An 18,491-nucleotide genomic window follows, 5' to 3' on the forward strand; every position below is an offset into this window, starting at 1 on the left:
CCATGTTGGAATTTAAGGTGTGAACTACCATGGTGTCATGCTTCTACTCAGAAGTTTTTATCAAGAGTCACGAGGTTGGACTGGTGAGTTCAAGGCCAGCCTGAGACTACATAGCGAATTCCAGGTCAGCCTGGGCTAGACCGAGACCCTACCTCTAAAAATAAAAACAACAATAAAGAAAGAAAAATAAAAGAAAGGACACCTACAATGAAAGAAAAGCATTGAGTTCCCAGGAAGCCTCACTTTCAAGTCTCCTTTCCAGCCACACTCAAAATGGCCTCCTACCGCAGCCCGTTCTTGCAGTCAGGTCGACACACTTCCGCCTACCACTTCCGACACGGCTCCACCAGCTCCCACTAGGGGCGGGGCTAAGGCCGGAAGTGGGTGTGACAGGGACGGAAGCCTAGTAGGCCGGGGGGCGGGGGCGAAGATAACTGGGGACTGGGACCCTCCTGGCTGGCAGCGATGATTCCTCCGCAAGAGGCTTCGGCCCGGCGGCGGGAGATCGAGGACAAACTGAAGCAGGTGGGGCGCCGGCGCCGGGAGGCTGGGGAGGAGGTGAAGGGAAGGACCGAAAGCGGGGTGGGGACATCTGCTTCGGGGGAGGTAAGGGTGGAAAGGGACACCCTGAGAGGAGACAGGGTTGGGGGCACAGACAGCGAGGGCTCCTTTAGCCTTGGGCTTCGGATGATGTCTGCCCGTCCATCCCCCCCCCCCCCCCCAGGAGGAGGAGACACTGTCCTTCATCCGGGACAGCCTGGAGAAGAGCGACCAGCTCACTAAGAACATGGTGAGTCGCCCCTCAGGTGGGAGGCTGCAGACAGGCCTCCAGGCCCAGCAGGAGAGGCGTGTGGCTGACTCGCTCCCTGCCTAAGGCCCGGGGTGCTGGCTGATGGTGGTACTGCTGGGGCCTCTCTAGGCAAACGCTCAGACAGTGCTAACCTCCCAGTGTGTCGGTGAAGGCCTTGAGCCCATGCACCTTGCACAGTTCTGGTATCTGGTATACAGGTGGTGCTAAGTAGAATCTTCTTGATCCTTAGAGGAGACAGGAAACACAGATTGAGTAAATAGAGCCTTGTATTCCTGTGTAGTGAGACACTGAGACCCTTAGCCCTGGTTTGCTCTTAGAGTGAGAGCATTTTGCAGGTGACAGCAGTGCATTGCAGGCTAATCTTTATGAAGCCACTTCCGTTCAGTCTAGGAAAAAGCTTAGCGGGAACTGAAATTGATATTTGGTTTTTCGAGGTAGGGTCTTGCTCTATCTAGCCCAGGCTGATCTGGAATTCACTATATAGTCTCAGGGTGGCCTCTAACTCATAGCGATCCTCCTACCCCTGCCTCCCGAGTGCTGGGATTAAAGGTGTGTGCCACCACGCATGGCATAAATGATTTTTTAAGCAGTCATTACAGGACTGCCCTGAGGCCTGTGAGTAAGAGGCTGTCCCCTGCAGGTGTCTATCTTGTCATCCTTTGAAAGCCGCCTCATGAAGCTGGAGAACTCCATCATCCCTGTGCACAAGCAGACAGAGAATCTGCAGAGGCTTCAGGAGAATGTTGAAAAGACGTTGTCCTGCCTGGACCACGTCATCAGCTACTACCATGTGGCCAGCGACACTGAGAAGATCATCAGAGAGGGGTGAGCTCAGCTCAGGCTGTTACATCCCTGGTGTCTCCTGAACCAGGGGCCCTAGGCCTTAGCAGAGGGGAAAGAATGTATGTGAGCCGAGAGTTCCTGTGTGCATTATCTTCCCCTGCTGCATACTCTGCCTCTAGACCCTCCTCTTCATCCCTCATCCTTCCAGGCTGATCCAGCTCTTTTCTTTCCCAGTCCCACAGGTAGGCTGGAGGAATACCTAGGAAGCATGGCCAAGATTCAAAAAGCTGTGGAGTACTTCCAAGACAATAGCCCAGACAGCCCAGAACTCAACAAAGTGGTAAGGGATCAATGGGGTAATGTGAAGTGTTTAGGGACATCATTCCTGCCATGGTCTTATGAGACATACCTGGCCAGCTTGAAGAAGTGTATCGAGGGGTATAGGTCAGAAATGAGGTATTTTCCAGGTGTGGTGGCGCACACCTTTAATCCTGGCATTTGGGAGGCAGATATAGGAGGATCGCCATGAGTTTAAAGCCACCCTGAGACTACATAGTGAATTCCAGGCCAGCCTGGACTAGAGTGAGACTCTACCTTGAAAAAAATAAATAAATAAAAAGAAAGGGCTGGAGAGATGGATTAGTGGTTAAGGCATTTGCCTGCAAAGCCTAAGGACCCATGTTCAACTCTCCAGGTCTCACGAAAAGCCAGATGCACGAAGGTGAGGCAAGTACAAGATTGAATATGCCCACTAGGGGTCGCAAGAGTCTAGAGTTTGATTGCAGTGGCTAAGGCCCTGGTGCACTAATTCTCTCTCTCAAATAAAATTTTAAAAATTAAAAGAAGCCAGGCATGGCGGTGAACATCTTTAATCTCAGCACTCAGGAAGCAGAGTAGGAGGATCGCCATGAGTTTGAGGCCACTCTGAGACTACATAGTGAATTCCAGGTCAGCCTGGGCTAAAGTGAGACCCTACCTCTAAAAACAAAACAAATTAAAAGAAAAGAAAGTAGTAGCTGGGGGTGGTGGTGCACGCCTTTAATTCCAGCACTCAGGAGGCAGAGGTAGGATGATCACTGTGAGTTTGAGGCCACCCTGAGACTACATAATTAATTCCAGGTCAGCCTGAGCCAGAGTGAGACCCTAGCAAGAAGATACATGAAATAATAAGCTAATATTTATTAAGCAGAATTTTATCTGTGAACATCAGTTTTTTGTTTTTCAAATTTATTTGAGAGACAGTATGGGTGCATCAAGACCTCCTGCCACTGCAGATAACTCCAGATGCATGTGCCACTTTGTGCATCTGGCTTTATATGGGTATTGGGGAATCAAACCTGGGCAGTCAAGTTTTGCAAGCAAATGCCTCTAGCCACTGACCCATCTCTCCAGTCCTGAACATCAGTTTTTAAAAAATATTTTACTTATTTATTTGAGTGAGAGAGAGGGAGGGAGGGAGAGAATGGGTACACCAGGGCCTCTAGCCACTGCAAACAAACTCCAGATGTCACCTTGTGCATCTGGCTTATGTGGGTACTGGGAAATTGAACTTGGATCCTTAGTTTTTGCAGGCAAGTGCCTTAACTACTGAGTCATCTCTCCGGGCCCCTTGGACATCAGTTTTGAGAGATCATAAGGAAAAGAAATTAAGTCAGGCTTCCCAGTTTTTCTTCTGTGGTTTAAAGGGAAAAGGGACAGTGCAAGGCAGAGACCCCTGACTCAAGGGCAGGTGAGGACAAGGACTCTGCAGAAAGCCACCTCAGCACCTGTGACCTGTTTCCTCCCTGCGCTGTTCCTGCAGAAGCTGCTGTTTGAGCGGGGGAAGGAGTCACTGGAGTCCGAGTTCCGCAGCCTGATGACCCGGCACAGTAAGGTCGTCTCCCCTGTGCTGATCCTGGATCTGATCAGTGGTGATGATGAGCTGGAGGTCCAAGAGGATGTGGGCCTGGAGCACCTGCCTGAAAGTGTGCTCCAGGATGTGGTCCGCATCTCCCGCTGGCTGGTGGAATATGGCCGCAACCAAGGTGAGGGGAGAGGACTCCCCCTGGCCAGAGGAATTGGGAGCTTTCCCATTCCCTTCTTGGTTTGTTTCATTGTCATACTATAGCCAGGCTGGCTTGGAACACACTCATACACCTGACTCAGCCTCTCAGTTCTGGAATTACAGCCATGACCTCTCATACCCAGCTTCCCTCTTTGCTGTCTTTCTTTTTTCTTTTATATTCTTATTGTTTATTTGAGAAAGAAAGAATATAGGTATGCCAGGGCCTCTTGCTACTGCATATGAACTCCAGATGCATGCACCACTTTGTGCATCTAGCTTTACTTGGGTGCTGGGGAATCGAACCTGTGTCCTTAGGCTTCACAGGCAAGCCCCTTACCAACTAAGCCATCTCTCCAGCCCCCATATTTATTTTATCTATTTTTGTTTGTTTATTTTTATTTCAGAGTGACAGAGAAAGAGACAGAGAGAGAATGGGCGCATCAGGGCCTCCAGCCACTGCAAACGAACTCCAGATACATGCGCTCTCTTGTGCATCTGGCTAACATGGGTCCTGGGGAATCAAGCCTTGAACTGAGGTCCTTAGGCTTCACAGGCAAGGGCTTAGCTGCTAAGCCATCTCTGTAGCCCTCCAGCCCCCATATTTTAAGTACTGGAATTCAGATCCATAGCACCCACATAGAGGCAAATGCAAAGTGGTACAAGCATTTACAATCTCCCTCCTTCCCTCCCTCCCTCCCTCCCTCTTTCTTTTCTTTTCTTCTCTTCTCTTCTCTTCTCTTCTCTTTTCTTTTCTTTCTTTCTTTCCTTGACAGAGAAAGAGGGAGGGAGAGACAGAGAGAGGATGGGTGTGCCAGGGCCTCCAGCCACTGCAGATGAACTCCAGACATGTGCGCCCCCTTGTGCATCTGGCTAACATGGGTCCTGGGGAATCAAACCTGGGTCCTTTGGCTTTGCAGGCAAGTGCCTTAACACTAAGCCATCCCTCCAGCCTGCATTTATAATCTTAGCATGCTTATGGCAGTGAGAAGCAGAGTCAGAGAACCCTGAAGCTCAAAGGCCAGCTCGTCTGGCCCTCCCAGTAGTGAACCACAAGAGAGACCCTGTCTCAAGCAAGAGAGAAGGCAAGGCTAGACACCCCAAGATTTTCCTCTGATCTCTGCACACATGCACCCCCACACACAAAATTCATACTCAAGCATATATGCATACACACATACACAAATAATACTTAAAAACTAGGGCTGGAGAGATTGCTTAGTGGTTAAGACGCTTGCCTGTGAAGCCTAAAGACTTAGGTTCAATTCTCTAGTACCCACATAAGCCAGATGCACAAGGTGGCACATGCATGTGGAGTTCATTTGCAGTGGCTAGAGGCCCCAGCATGCCCGTTTTCTCTATCTGCCTCTTTCTCTGTCTCTCCTTTCTCTCCAATAAATAAATAAAATATTTAAAAGAAAATAAGTTGTCAGGACTGGCAGTGTAGTTCAGTGGAGAGTGATTACATAGCTTGCACAAATCTCTGGTTTGACCCCCAATACCAATGAACAACAACAACAAAAAAGTAATTATTCTGCTGGAGAATAGTTTTCCCTTTAAGACTTTGCCCAGGGGCTGGGGAGATGGCTTAGCAGCTTAAAGGCACTTGCTTGCAAAGCCTATCAGCCTGGGTTTGATTCAGTTCCTCAGTACCCACAGAAAGCCACATGCACAAGTGGCACCTGCATCTGTAGTTCCTTTGCAGTGGCAAGAGGCCCCGGCCCATCCATACTCTAGCTCTCACTCTCGCTCTTGTTCTCTTTGACTCTCTCTGCTTGCAAATAAATAAATAAACAAATAAATAAGAGACCGCCAGAGCAGGTGCCTAGAAGTTAACAGGTGATTATAGTGTGCTCTGTGGCTGCCCTGGGCAGATGTGAGATACCACAGCGGAGCAGAGGCAGGCTCCCTGCTGACGGCCTGCTGTCGCTGTCTCCTCAGACTTCATGAATGTCTACTACCAGATTCGCTCCAGCCAGCTGGACCGCTCCATCAAGGGCCTGAAGGAGCATTTCCGCAAAAGCAGTTCTTCTTCCGGGGTTCCCTACTCCCCTGCTATCCCCAACAAGAGGAAAGACACGCCCACTAAGAAGCCCATCAAGCGGCCAGGTGAGCTCCCCACCCTGACCACCTAAGTAACCAGTAGAGGACTTCCAGGGACCTGGATGGCCTTTGGCCACACTGGGCTCACTAGTACAGCCTATAGCTTGTCTGTCTCTGTGGTAACCCCAGCCATAGAGACACAGGAAAGCAAGCAAGTGTCCACCCACTTAGCAAAACCCTGGAGAGAGAGGCTCTTAAACCCAGCAGTCTGCAGATTTTCATAGTGTCCTTAAAGTAAGGGTGTCATAGATACACTCAGTAACCTCCTGAGACAGGATCGCAAGTCTTGGGACAGAGTCACTTGCTAGGCCCCCTCCCCGTCACTATGGTGTCCTGTTGGAGGCCAGGCATGCTGCTGCAGCCAAGACAGAGCTGGGAGGAGCAGGCCCTTCAGTTTTAACCTTCTAGAAATCCCAGGCAGCTAGAAGTGTTGTGCAGCAGAGAAGTGGATGGGGGAAGGTGTGCTCTTCCACAGTTGCTCCAGAAAGGAAAGAAATCTCAGACCATCCTCTCAGAAGACCCTGAACTAGCTGATGTCCTTGGGTGCAGTGGTAGTGCCTTGTGGAAAAGTCAGTGGAGGCCGTGGTGATTAGAAAGGTGTGCACGGAGGGACATTGGTATCCTGCAGGCAGCCCACCATTCGTTCTGCACCTTGTCACATCCCCGCCGTCTATGCTGCAGGTTAACTGTGTGTCTAAAACAGTGACTTGTTGAGCTTGGCTGTCTCTTCCTCGAGAGACACTAACTCAGCTCCAAGGAGAGACAGGATGTTCCGAGGGCGGATGCTACCAAGGTAGTGCTGGGAAAGAGCAATAGTGAGCTGAAAGCCGTACCCACACTGCCTGCTCCCAGCCTTTGCTCAGACATCTCCCTCCGCATGGCTGGGTGGGGTGGATAAAGCATCTTCCTTGCAGGCTTTGAGTAGAGCACATGCCCCCCCCTTTCCAGTTCCCATCTGCCAATGACCTTCAGAGAGCAAGTTGTCAGTTCACATATAGCCACATCACCTACTCCTCAGGGTTTGGAGACATGGCCAGTGGAGGCCGCTCGCAGGGCCACAGTGGGCAGCAGAGCCTTAGGGAGCTGGACTGACTGGCCCCAGCAGGACTTGCATGGTCTTCTTCCGTTTGAGTGGATGTCCTGGCTGGCCTGCTAGAGAACTCGATGCAAAGTGACTCTACTAACCAACCCTGCTGGGCCACTGCTGCCTGTGTGGCCAGCCAGTTCATCTCTGCCTTCACTGTGTCTCCATGAGGCTGCCTGGCTGCCTGGGCCTTAGCTGCTCTGTGCTCGCTTCCTCTTCTGCCTGGTTCTTTGACAGGCCTGCTGGAGGCCCAGAACCCTGTTTTCCTTGCCCCAGAAGAGTCCTGACCATATAGGGCCCAGCCTTTTGGGAAGAGGGAATCAAGCCTCAGCGCTTGCCTTGACCTAATCTGTCTTTGATGTGGAGACCAGAAAAACACTGGCTCCGTGTCACTGTGGTTTCATAGGGTTTGAGGTGTTGTCCAGAGCTAGTGCATTCAGAACTGAGATGAGAACCAGGAATTTAGGCCCCTGGAACATCTAATCCTACTCTGAAGAGAGTCGCAGAAAGGCCTTGCTGGTGCTGAGGTACTGCCCTCAGCAATCAGTAATTGGGCACCTGGTGGGCTTGGTTGTTCCCAGGCCAGGATCTCATCTCCTTCAAGCCAGTGTGCTGGCTAAGTCACTGCTGAGCCTACAGCCCATCTGTTCCTAGTGGGTGGTAGAGCAGGAATCCGATTAGTGAGGCACTGGGTGAAGTGGGGATCGCAGAGAAAGACAGGTGTGAGCTTGTCTGCCAAAATGAGTTCCTTGTAGCTAATTGCAGGGTGGTGTAGACAGACAGAAAGAGATGAGCTGGCTGGACCTTGCCCCCCCCCCCAGCTGGGTTCAGGTGGGTGGTGGGCATGTCTCAGGGAAGCTAGACCAGCAGGAAGCTCGTGGGTGCCTCCCCACCCCTACCCCAGGACATTGTGTTAACCAGGCTGCAGCGCCTGTTGACTTAGATGCTATTTTAGGCCCCCACCTTTCCTTCCCCACCACGTCTCATTCCCACGAGCTGGCTGACCCTGGCGGCTGTGGGCGCGGCCGGGTTTGTATTGTTTCACCTATGATACTAACTGTTCTTTTTTCCCCCCATACCAAGAGCATGCCCGTCTACACCCTGCTGTCCGTCTCAGATGGTGGCTTCTGTTGGTCCTTGACTAGCTGTTCAGTTTGTCCCCACTGCTGTGGTTGCTTGGGTGATTTCCCTTGGTGTGAGGGCTCCTGCTCCTGGGTCCCCAAGCACCCATGTGGAGCACAGCTCCCCAGAGACTTAGTCCTATTCACCCACTCCCCAGGGCTGCTTGCCCTGGACTGCTGCTTGACTTTAGTCCCAACACTGAGCATGCACGGGAGGCTCAGCCTGGCGCTTGGGCCGGCTTCCACCAACAACCAGGCTCCTCTGCCCTTAGTGCCCTCGGGTGTGAGGGCTTTGCCCTGAGTGCCAGCCAGCTGCTCTACCCGGTAGGGTATTGTACTTCTTGCTTCTCCTGGTGGGTCTCTATGCATCTCTGTCACCCTCTGTCCCTCCCACAATAAACTCACATTTGGAACCATGAGGGTCAGCAGCAGAGCCCAGAGTTGCATTTGGAGGATGACATGTTTTCTTCTCTCCATCCTCGGTGACCCTGGGCAGAGCCTGCTGGTGGATGTGTTAAGGGGCATGCTCGCTGTTGGGACGGGCACGGGCTGGGCAGGTGGAGGGCCGCTGCTGTTTTCTCTCACTCATTTCCTAGGTCTTCTTATCTCCTCTCTGTGTGGCTCTGGTGACAGGGACGATCCGTAAGGCTCAGAACCTTCTGAAACAGTATTCCCAGCATGGTCTAGATGGGAAAAAGGGGGGCTCTAACCTCATTCCTCTGGAAGGTAATCACCCCATGTTTCCCTCCTGTTACTCCCTCCTTCACTGTGTGCCCGTTCACTCACTTGGCAGGGCAGAGCCTCCCCCAGGAGGGCCTGGGAACAAATCCTGAGGGGGTCAGGGTGGGAATGGCAAGCCCCTGATGCCACTCCAGCTTCAGTGGGCTTAGGGACAGGTTTCATGGCCCTTGGCCTGGTCCTGTCTGGTTGGTGGCTGCTCTGCCCTCCCTGAGCCCCTCCCCCCGTTTCTGTCCTTGTCTCCTGTGTGGACTTAGAGACTTAAGTGTCCTTGGGGCAGCCCTTTCACGCTCGGATCAGCAGGGCAGGACCAAGATGGCCAAGGCCTCCTGGCCATTTCCCTCTTTAGAAAGGGGACATTGTGTAGTGAGGGGACAGGCTGCCTGGAGGCCATGTCCCTTCTTCCGTCCTGTCAGTGAGGGACAGCCAGGTCAGCTCTCCTGGTGGACCCAACTGCCCTTCAGAAGGATCACTCTAGCTGGGCATGGTGGTGCACGCCTTTAATCCCAGCACTTAGAAGGCAGAGGTAGGAGGATCACCATGAGTTTGAGGCTGCCCTAAGATGACACAGTGAATTCCAGGTCAGCCTGGGCTACAGAGAGATCCTCCCTCGAAAAACTAAAAACAAAAGATCACCCTGACGGGCAGAGGAAGATTGTCCTCATTCACACAGCAGTGCCCTGCAGAGATGCCCTGGGGTCAGGGGTCAACCCCCCCCTGGGTCCATCCATCTTCATCTCGGTCTCAGTCAGGGATGGTCCTGAGCACATCTTGCGAGTCAGGCTTGAAACGGCTGTTCCCAGTGTGGTCTGAGGCAGCGGAGGGGCCCAGAGCCCTCCTCTGTGTCCCCCCACCCCCCCGTGCCCCATCTCACATCCTGCTCTAGAGATCAAGGGCTTTTTCCCTGTACCCCAAGGGGCAGCTACGTGGCCCCTGGATAAACGCTGCTTGTGTTTGTGCGGCTGACATCTCGCTAGGTCACGAGCATGATTTCCGAGTTAAGCACCTGTCCGAGGCCCTGAACGACAAGCACGGGCCATTGGCCGGTGAGTACTGTAGCCCAGCCCCAGGGCAGCTGCTGTCACTGTCTTCGAAGCAGTCCCCGGATGGCCTGCTCCTGCCTGGTCCAGCTGGGCCTGCTTCACGCCAAGAATGAGCCAGGCCTACTGTCTGGCACCTGCTCCAGTCTCTTGGGCTTTCTATCTCCTTCCCTCTCTCGAGTTGGGAGTGCATGCCTGGCTCATGACGCCAGGCCAGAGGAAAGGCTCTTGCTGCTTGGAAGGCAGGCCGGAGGGCAGGTGGTGCTCTCAAGGTCAGCGAGCCCTGACATCTGACTCCTCAGAGCCCATCCCCAGCACATAGGACCAGCTGTCCTGCTCTGGCTTTGTCTGCAGGTGGCCCTACTCCAGTCTTCAATAGTGGGGTACTTGCTGTCTCCTCCTGGAGCAGTTCACCATTAAGGGACCCTCCCTCCCTGAGGCTTATTTACCTCTTCTCAGGATTTTTTGTTGTTATTGTTCATTTGTTTTGTTTTAATGAGAGAAGGGAAGAGAGAGAGAATTGGTGCACCAGGGCCTCCAGGCACTGCAGTTAAACGCCAGATGCTTGTGCCACCTTGTGTGCACGTGCAAACTTACACATGCGTCATCCTGTGCGTCTGGCTTATGTGGGATCTGGGGAGTCAAACATAGGTCCTTAGGCTTCACAGTCAAGCACCTTAACCACTAAGCCATCTTTCCAGCCCTTGATTATTTTTTTTATTTTATTTTTTATTTATTTGAGAAAGAGAATGGGCACGCCAGGGCTTTCAGCCACTGCAAACGAACTCTAGACACATGTACCACCTTGTGCATCTGGCTTATGTGGGTACCTGGGGAGTTGAACCTGGGTCCTTTGGCTTTGCAGGCAACCACCTTAACCACTAAGATCTCTCTCCAGCCCTGAGATTTGTTTTGTTGAGAGACAATCATACTATGTAGCTCAGGTTTGCTTTAAATTCATAGTCCTCCTGCCTCAGCTTCCTGAGTGCTAGCCATACCACCACATCTGGCCCCTTCTCATATTTTGGCCTCAGGTCAGCTAGCCTCATAAATCATCCACCACCGTCCTCTTACTCCTTCCAAAGCCTGGTTGGGCTGGTAATGGCCTTCATAGAAGCAGCTTTGCCCAGATGGAAGACTATTGTGCCTACCTCCTTGAGGTAGACACTGCCACTTGCCCATCCTGGGCTGCCCTTCTCCAAGCCCAATTCAGAGTACTCTCTCTTGGGGTCAGACATGCCTTATCCAGGAAGTTGGTTTAGGAATTTCCTCTGCTTCTCTGGTCTCGCCATCTCTCTTGTATCTGATGCTCTGGAATCAAGTACTGTCTATACTGAGTTGAAAATGATGTTAGGACAATGCCGAACTCAACTTCTGGTTTTCCCCTAAGTGGGCCTCCCAGAACAGTCTGCCTCATCCCTTTCACTGCCAGTCTGGTCCGAGGCCAGGAGCTGGGGAGACCCACATGCCCCAGCAGTATCATTGGCTTTCCCCCAGACCAGCAGCTCAGGGGCACTGCTGTCCCCCTAGGGAGAGATGACATGCTGGACGTGGAGACTGATGCCTACATTCACTGTGTCAGCGCCTTCGTCAAGCTGGCCCAGAGCGAGTACCAGCTGCTGCTAGGCATCATCCCTGAGCACCATCAGAAGAAGACCTTTGACTCCTTGATACAGGTCCCACCCTGCTCCACCCGGAGCTCACCCTCAGCCCCCATGGGGCTGTGGCTGCAGTCTTGAGAGTGGGCAGGCTGTCACCTGAGCCCTCAAACCCTGTCACTGCCTGGTGTAGCCTGGGGTCCCTTCCTGGATGGACGTTCTCCCCCACATCGCCACAGCATGTTGGCTTCCCTTCAGACCCCACAAGGTGCCCTCGCTGTCAGTGCTCTGCCCTCCGCGAGCTGGTCCTTGTCGCTCTTCCAGGATGCACTGGATGGGCTGATGCTCGAGGGCGAGAACATCGTGTCTGCTGCCCGGAAAGCCATCATTCGCCATGACTTCTCCACGGTGCTCACGGTCTTCCCCATCCTGCGGCACCTCAAGCAGACCAAGCCTGAGTTTGACCACGTGCTCCAGGTGTGTAGACCTGAGAGCCTTGGGGACAGCCCCCCCCCCCACACACACACCTCTTTTCTAAGTGAATGGAGGCAGCTTCCAAAAGCACCCTGGACAAGTCAGGGCACTTGGTCATGGAAAAAGCACTGGTGCTTGATCTTGTGCTGGAGAATCAGCCCCTGGCCTGGGGTCAGGGCAGGGAAGGAGCTGGGTTGCAAGCACAGCCTGCTGCAGAGGGTGGTGACCCATGCTGTGGCGGCATGGCAGTTGTGTGCATCCTCAGGGCACAGCAGCCAGCACCAAGAACAAGCTCCCTGGCCTCATCACCTCCATGGAGACCATCGGAGCCAAGGCGCTGGAAGACTTTGCCGACAACATCAAGGTGACTGCACTCCCTTCCTGCCCTCCCACCAGGCCCAGCCTGGGCACCTTCTCTGGGGACTGCCCAGGGTGCAAGCCTTTAAGAGGAGTAGGTTTTCCCTCTGAAGACCTGTTGCAGTTGGGTTTGCACTGCTGCCAGAAATCACCCAAAAGCAGCTTGTGTGAAGACGGGGTTTATTTTGGCTTCCAGGCTCTAGGGAAAGCTACATGATGGCAGGGGAAAACGATGGCATGAACAGAGGGTGAACGTCACCTCCTGGCCAACATCAGGTGGACAATAGCAACAGTAGAGTGTGCCAAACACTGGCAAGGGGAAATTGGCAGTAACACACATAAGCCCGCCCCCAACAATACTCTGCCTCCAGGAGGAGTTAATTCCCAAATCTCCATCAGCTGGGAACCTAGCGTTCCAAACACCTAGGTTTCTGGGGAACACCTGAATCAAGTTACCACAAGACCATTTTGTCTATATTTCCTCCCTGGTTCTGGAGCCCTCTGAGGCTCAAGGTTTTTGTCAGCCTGAGGCTAGGGGCATCCTAGCACCTTCTGCCAGGAGGCGGCGGCACAGGTGGTCCAGCTAGGGCTCTTGTTGGACCAGAGGCTGATAGTGGTAGCCCTTTCAAGGAACCAGAGGCTGTTTTTTTTTTCCACAGAATGATCCTGACAAGGAATACAACATGCCCAAGGACGGCACTGTTCACGAGCTCACAAGCAATGTAGGTGCTGCCCAAGGACCACTGGGAGGTGGGAGGAAAGGGCTCCGGAACAGGCAGTGTGAGGAGGTCACCGTCTGGCCCACAGCCACTCGGCCTTCATGAACAGGCACTAATTACAGATGGTGAAGTGTGAGCGTCTCCACAGACAGGGCTTCTCAGGCAACCATTGCCCAAAGGGTGGCACCTGAGGTTCCTAGTTGTCCTCACTGGGCAGGCCTCTGGCACAGGACTTGCCTCATTGTTCAGCGAGGACCCTCGTGGGAGGCCATGGGCCTGGACTCTGTCCCTGACCTTCCTCCTGGCTGTGATCTCTCTGCAGGCCATCCTTTTCCTGCAGCAGCTTTTGGACTTCCAGGAGACAGCAGGCGCCATGCTGGCCTCTCAAGGTACTTAACACCCCGAGCTGCCCCCTCTTGCCTGGGGACATGAGTTTAGGTCCCTAGGAGGCACTAACCTCCACCAGGTGAGGGCAGGGCTTGGTAAGGGGTCTCCTCTAACCCATGGAGTGGGATTGAAGTATAACCCAAAGGCAGACCCTGAGCCCCATGGGCCTTGCAAGGATGAACATTTGGAGAGAGCAAGGCTTGCCAGCATTCTTAAGACCCTCAGTTCCTCGCTGCTGTGGCCATCCTTGCTTTGGCTGAGGCGCTCTTCCTTCCTTGCCCTGCTTCCATACTGCGCGCTGCCTCTCTTGTCTGCCTGTCGTACTGACCAGCGTCACGGCTGTCCTCGACCCTTGGTGGGATGAGCTTGGGAGGCTGGCATGTAAGGAGTGCTCTTCTGGGTCTCTCAAGCCGTGAGCTCCCTGGGCCCTCCCTTCTGCCCTCATTTTGGGGATGAGGGCTGCTAGTTCTACAGGTGTGCACTTTCTAGTATGTTCTCTGGTCTTGAGAGAGCTTGTCCTGGTGTGTCCTGCTATCTGTGTCTGACTGTCATGGGGAGAGGTCTGCTTGAGTTGGGGTGACACGGCCATTTCTAACCTGTTTTTTGCACTTTGCATCTTTCTCCCTCCTCTGTCTCCCTCCACCCTTTCTGTGTGCACTGCCCTTCACTCCGTAGTTCTTGGGGACACATACAATATTCCTTTAGACCCCCGAGGTAAGCAGTACGGCTCCACACTCCCCTTCTCCCATGTAAAGCCCCGTGGACTCTCCTACTCCATCCTTCCCTCCAGAACCCCAAGGGTGAGGGTCCCTGAGGACCAACTTGCAGAACCTATTGTGAGCAGAGCCAGAGGGACATGAGTTCTAGGATGATCTCTTCTCTCCTTGTCCCCTTCACAGCCACCTTCGGTCTCTAGCCATACAGGCAGCACCCCCCCTATGTCCAGCATGCTGGATGCACCCCACATTCCCTGGTTATCCTGACCCCTCTCCCTTGGCCTTTTGCTCTATAGTCAGCAGATTCCTCTGTTCTGAAGGGCCTGGTAGTGGGGGTTATGAGAAGTGGGGAGAAGGTGGCAAGGCAGGGGGACCCTATTCTGACCCTCTGCTATGGGTACATAGCAAAAAGGGAACTTGTAGATACCACCCAGTATAGGTTGAGGGCTAAGTGGGAAAGGACTGGTGTACCATTTCTCACCTTCCAGTCTTCCTGCTGACATGGCTGACCTTAGCCCTGCGCCCAATCACTAGAGGGATAGCCCTGGGATCCAGAAAGTCCCCAGGCAGTGCTTCCTGTGGCAGTGGCCACCCTTGCAGCCCAGCAGAGGCCCACCTCTGCCTTGGTTCCTCCTTTAACCCTGGCTGCCCAAGGAAAGCCTGGGCCTCTGCCCTTTGGGTGGGGGAAGGGCTAAGGGTCTTGGCCACTGCCACCCCAGTAACAGGACTTGTCCCCCCAGAGACCAGTTCTTCAGCCACCAGCTACAGCTCGGAGTTCAGCAAGCGCCTGCTCAGCACCTATATCTGTGAGTGTCTCTGGTAGAATGTGCTGCTGGTCTTTTGCTCCCTTGCCTTCCTTTGCCCTCCACCGATTTCCCCGGGTTCATCGCCTGGCCTTGGAACACTAACCCAAGCTCCAGGCTGAGGGGTTTGGGAAGAGGCCTGGATGTCCAAAGGAGCAGGGATTGTTAGCAGGATTGAGTAGTTGGGTCTTTCGGGTCAGACAACTCTGGTGGGTGTGGCCCCGTCTTCCCACATACAGGTAAAGTCCTGGGCAACCTGCAGCTAAACTTGCTGAGCAAGTCCAAGGTGTATGAGGACCCAGCACTGAGCGCCATCTTCTTGCACAACAACTACAACTACATCCTCAAGTCCCTGGAGAAGTAAGTGGCGGTGGGCATCGTGCCGCAGCGTCTCCTGAGCTGGGCAGCCATGCCAGCCTCGGTGGCCTTCAGGGCTGCCGGCGCTCTCTGCAACCTCCTAGTGCTGTGAGCTTTAGTCTTAGCTGTCACCAGCCCAGCGAGGGCTGAGCGCCGCTGCTCTAGAGGGCGGGCACACTCTGGCATGGATGGCGCACCCTCCTTCCTGGTGTTGCTGTCAAGGGCAGCAGCCCCTGGGCCCCAGGAGCCACTTCTCTCCTTCTCCACTTTCTCTTCCATGTGTGTCCAGATCTGAGCTCATCCAGTTGGTGGCCGTGACCCAGAAGACAGCAGAGCGCTCCTACCGGGAACACATCGAGCAGCAGATCCAGACTTACCAGCGCAGGTGAGCCGCTGCCAGTCGCTCACTGGGCCCGGGGCATCCCAGCCTCACCCCAGCCCTGGGCCCATCACTGTCTCAGCCCCTCTTAGAAGTATGGCCAGCAACTGCCGTCCTGTGGACACAATCCTCCAGTTGTTTGCTTTGTCTTGTTTTGTTTTGACAGTACTGGGGATTGCACTCTGGGCCTCCTGCATGCGAGGCAAGCACTCTGGTCTAACCACAGCCCTCCATTTTGATTTTGAGAGGGAGGCTTTTATCTCTCCCTCTTCCCTCCCTCCCTTCTCCTTCCCTTACCCTCCTTTCTATTGAAGATCAAACTCAGGACCTTATACATGTGAAGTGTAGGGTCTGCCACTGATGTGTGCTCTTCTGGCCTTTCTCCGTGTGTGTGTGTGTGTGTGTGTGTGTGTGTGTGTGTGTGAGAGAGAGAGAGAGAGAGGGTGGGGGGGGGGAGAAAATGTTATAAGCATGCCAGGGCCTCTGAAAACGAATTCCAGACACAGGTGCCACTTTGTGCATTGGCTGTATGTGGGTGCTGAGGAATGGAGCCCAGGCTGGCAGGCTTTATAAGCAAGCGCCTTTTGTGGCTGAACCACCTCCCCATCCCTCCACTTGTTTTTTAATCAAATCACTGGATGCTCTCCCTGCATGTGCTCCCAGGGTACCACAGCCCTCTTCAGAGTGGCCTGCCAAGTGTCCGTCCAGGCTAAGAACCACTGAAGAGCTGACTGTCAGAGATCTAAGTGATGTTCAGCCCAAGAGGAAAGCAAGGTTGCAAGAGCCCTTGAACTTGGATAAACTTTTTTTTTTTTTTTTGTATGCTGTATTTGAGAGAGAGACCCAGAGAGAAAGAGAGAGAATGGGCACACCAGGTCCTCCAGCCACTGAAAACAAACTCCAGACACAGACCTTGTGCATCTGGCTTACCTGAGTCCTGGGAAATCTAACCTGGTTCCTTTGGCTTTGCAGGCAAATGCCTTAACTGCTAACCCTTAGATAAACTCTTGCTATTTTTCTGGTCCTGATTTCCTTGGCTTATTTCTTTTTCCAAGTGTCTCCCTCTTGCTTTTGTTTGTTTGTTTGTTTGTTTGCTTGTTTGTTTTTTTAAGGTAGGGTTTCACTCTAACCTAGGCTGACCTGGGATTCACTATGTAGTCTCAGGATGACCTTGAACTCACATCAGTCCTCCTACCTTGCCACCTGAGTGCTGGGATTAAAGGTGTGCGCCACCACTCTCAGCTCCCACTTGCTCTTTTCTAGTTTGTTTCTCTGTTTTAATTTGTTGCAGCATTGACAGGAGCATAGTTGGTCACATTTCTTCAACCTGTTGAACTTCCTCTGTTTCTAAGGAATAGTTCTAATTAGAGCTGGTCCAGACCAATTCTTACCCTCGCATAAATCTAGAGACTGAAGAAACAAGCCGGGCGTGGTGTAGCACGCCTTTAATCCCAGCACTTGGGAGGCAGAGGTAGTATGCTAGCCATGAGTTCGAGGCCACCCTGAGACTACATAGTGAATTCCAGGTCAGCCTGAGCTAGAGTGAGACCCTACCTCAAAAAAAGAAAAAGAAAGAGAGAGAGAAAAGAAAAAAACAAAACAAGTTAGCCTCAGGGAAGCAGCAGCTACCTGGGGCTGCCTCCCTCTGGCTTCATGCCCCCCCCCCTCACTGTCACTCTTGCTCTCTGTTGTCTGGCAGCTGGTTAAAGGTGACAGATTACATTGCAGAGAAGAATCTCCCTGTGTTCCAGCCTGGAGTTAAGGTTAGACAAAGACCTGGGCTGGGAAGGGATATTGATCAGATGTGATGCTTGTGTCTTGAGAAGAAATGGACAAGCATCCCTCTGATCAGAGAAATGCATGTTGCTGTAAGGGCAGTGGGAGAGGGGCCCAGGGTCCCTGGTGCCAGTTCTCTGAGCGCAGCTTTCTCTGCACCTCTGTCTGGATCCCCAGCTCCGAGACAAAGAGCGGCAGATGATCAAGGAGCGTTTTAAGGTGAGTCCAAGTCCTCCCTTTTCTGCTTGCCGCCAAAACATTGGTCTTTTGATCCCTTCCCTTCCTGTCTGCTTGGTGTCCAGGGCTTCAACGATGGCCTTGAGGAGCTATGCAAGATCCAGAAGGCCTGGGCTATCCCAGACACAGAGCAAAGGGACAAGATTCGCCAAGCACAGAAAAACATTGTCAAGGAGACCTATGGGACCTTTCTGCACAGGTGAGCCCATCCCCTTTCCCCAGCCCAATGTTGCCCACCTTTCAGCTGGGCTTGGTGCTGTCCTCTTCCACAGGGGCAAGAAAGGGGCAGGGTTGATGGGATCAGGCAGCACATTGGGTACTGTGGGCTTTGAGGCATCATTTGGGGGCACCCCACGCCATCTCCGAGACTGTCAGAAGTGAGGCACCCTAGGTTGAGGGTAGAGGTTACCCTTCCCCTGACCCCCGACTGTGGTGCCTGGTCAGGTATGGCAGCGTGCCCTTCACCAAGAACCCTGAGAAGTACATCAAGTACCGTGTGGAGCAGGTGGGCGACATGATCGAGCGCCTTTTTGACACCTCTGCGTAAGCCTGCCAGCATCCCGGCCTAGTTCCACCAGACTAACATGTTATTGGACAGATAAACCACTGTTAACATGCCTCTGGGCCGGGTGAGTTTGAAGTCCTTTGGGACAGAGACCTTTCTTCACATCCAGGAGCCCTGTCCCTGAGCATTCTAGTCCTGGTGTCTGCTTCTTCCCTGCAGCCAGTGTCCCCCACCAAACCCGCACACTCTCAGAATGCGGGACCTTCTCATGCCTCTGTTTTGTGGAGGAGCACAGGCAAGCAGGGGACCACAAGATGGCTGCCTTGCGAATACGGAGAACTGGAGGGCAGACTCACCCCTGCCTACTTCAGTCCCGGGGATGGAGAGTTCCCCTTCAGCCCACAAATGTGCGCGGGACTCAAAGGAACAGGCCGAATCTCAGCCTGTGGAACTACTGAAAAA

At 53.2% G+C, this 18,491-nt stretch overlaps 1 protein-coding gene across 9 annotated transcripts; it reads left to right on the forward strand.

Moving 5' to 3' along the window:
* Nucleotides 1-396: 396 nt before the first annotated feature.
* Exoc7 (exocyst complex component 7) lies at nt 397-18,142 on the forward strand. 9 transcript variants are annotated; one of them, XM_045158546.1, is made up of 21 exons: nt 397-525; nt 725-790; nt 1,452-1,636; nt 1,829-1,934; nt 3,396-3,618; nt 5,577-5,744; nt 8,577-8,669; nt 9,659-9,727; nt 11,252-11,397; nt 11,644-11,796; nt 12,059-12,157; nt 12,810-12,872; nt 13,192-13,258; nt 13,932-13,970; nt 14,713-14,778; nt 15,015-15,135; nt 15,422-15,517; nt 17,211-17,274; nt 17,465-17,506; nt 17,590-17,723; nt 17,969-18,142. In XM_045158546.1, the coding sequence occupies exons 1-21, from the start codon at nt 466-468 to the stop codon at nt 18,069-18,071; spliced, it is 2,163 nt and encodes a 720-aa protein (XP_045014481.1). In that variant the 5' UTR covers nt 397-465; the 3' UTR covers nt 18,072-18,142. The 9 variants fall into 9 exon arrangements, with proteins under 9 accessions (XP_045014481.1, XP_004655261.1, XP_004655260.1 ...); XM_045158548.1 differs by having other exon boundaries at nt 450-525; nt 1,478-1,636; XM_004655204.2 differs by lacking the exon at nt 13,932-13,970.
* Nucleotides 18,143-18,491: the final 349 nt, after the last annotated feature.

This window comes from Jaculus jaculus, chromosome 9 (assembly GCF_020740685.1).
Source record: "Jaculus jaculus isolate mJacJac1 chromosome 9, mJacJac1.mat.Y.cur, whole genome shotgun sequence".
NCBI lineage: Eukaryota > Metazoa > Chordata > Mammalia > Rodentia > Dipodidae > Jaculus > Jaculus jaculus.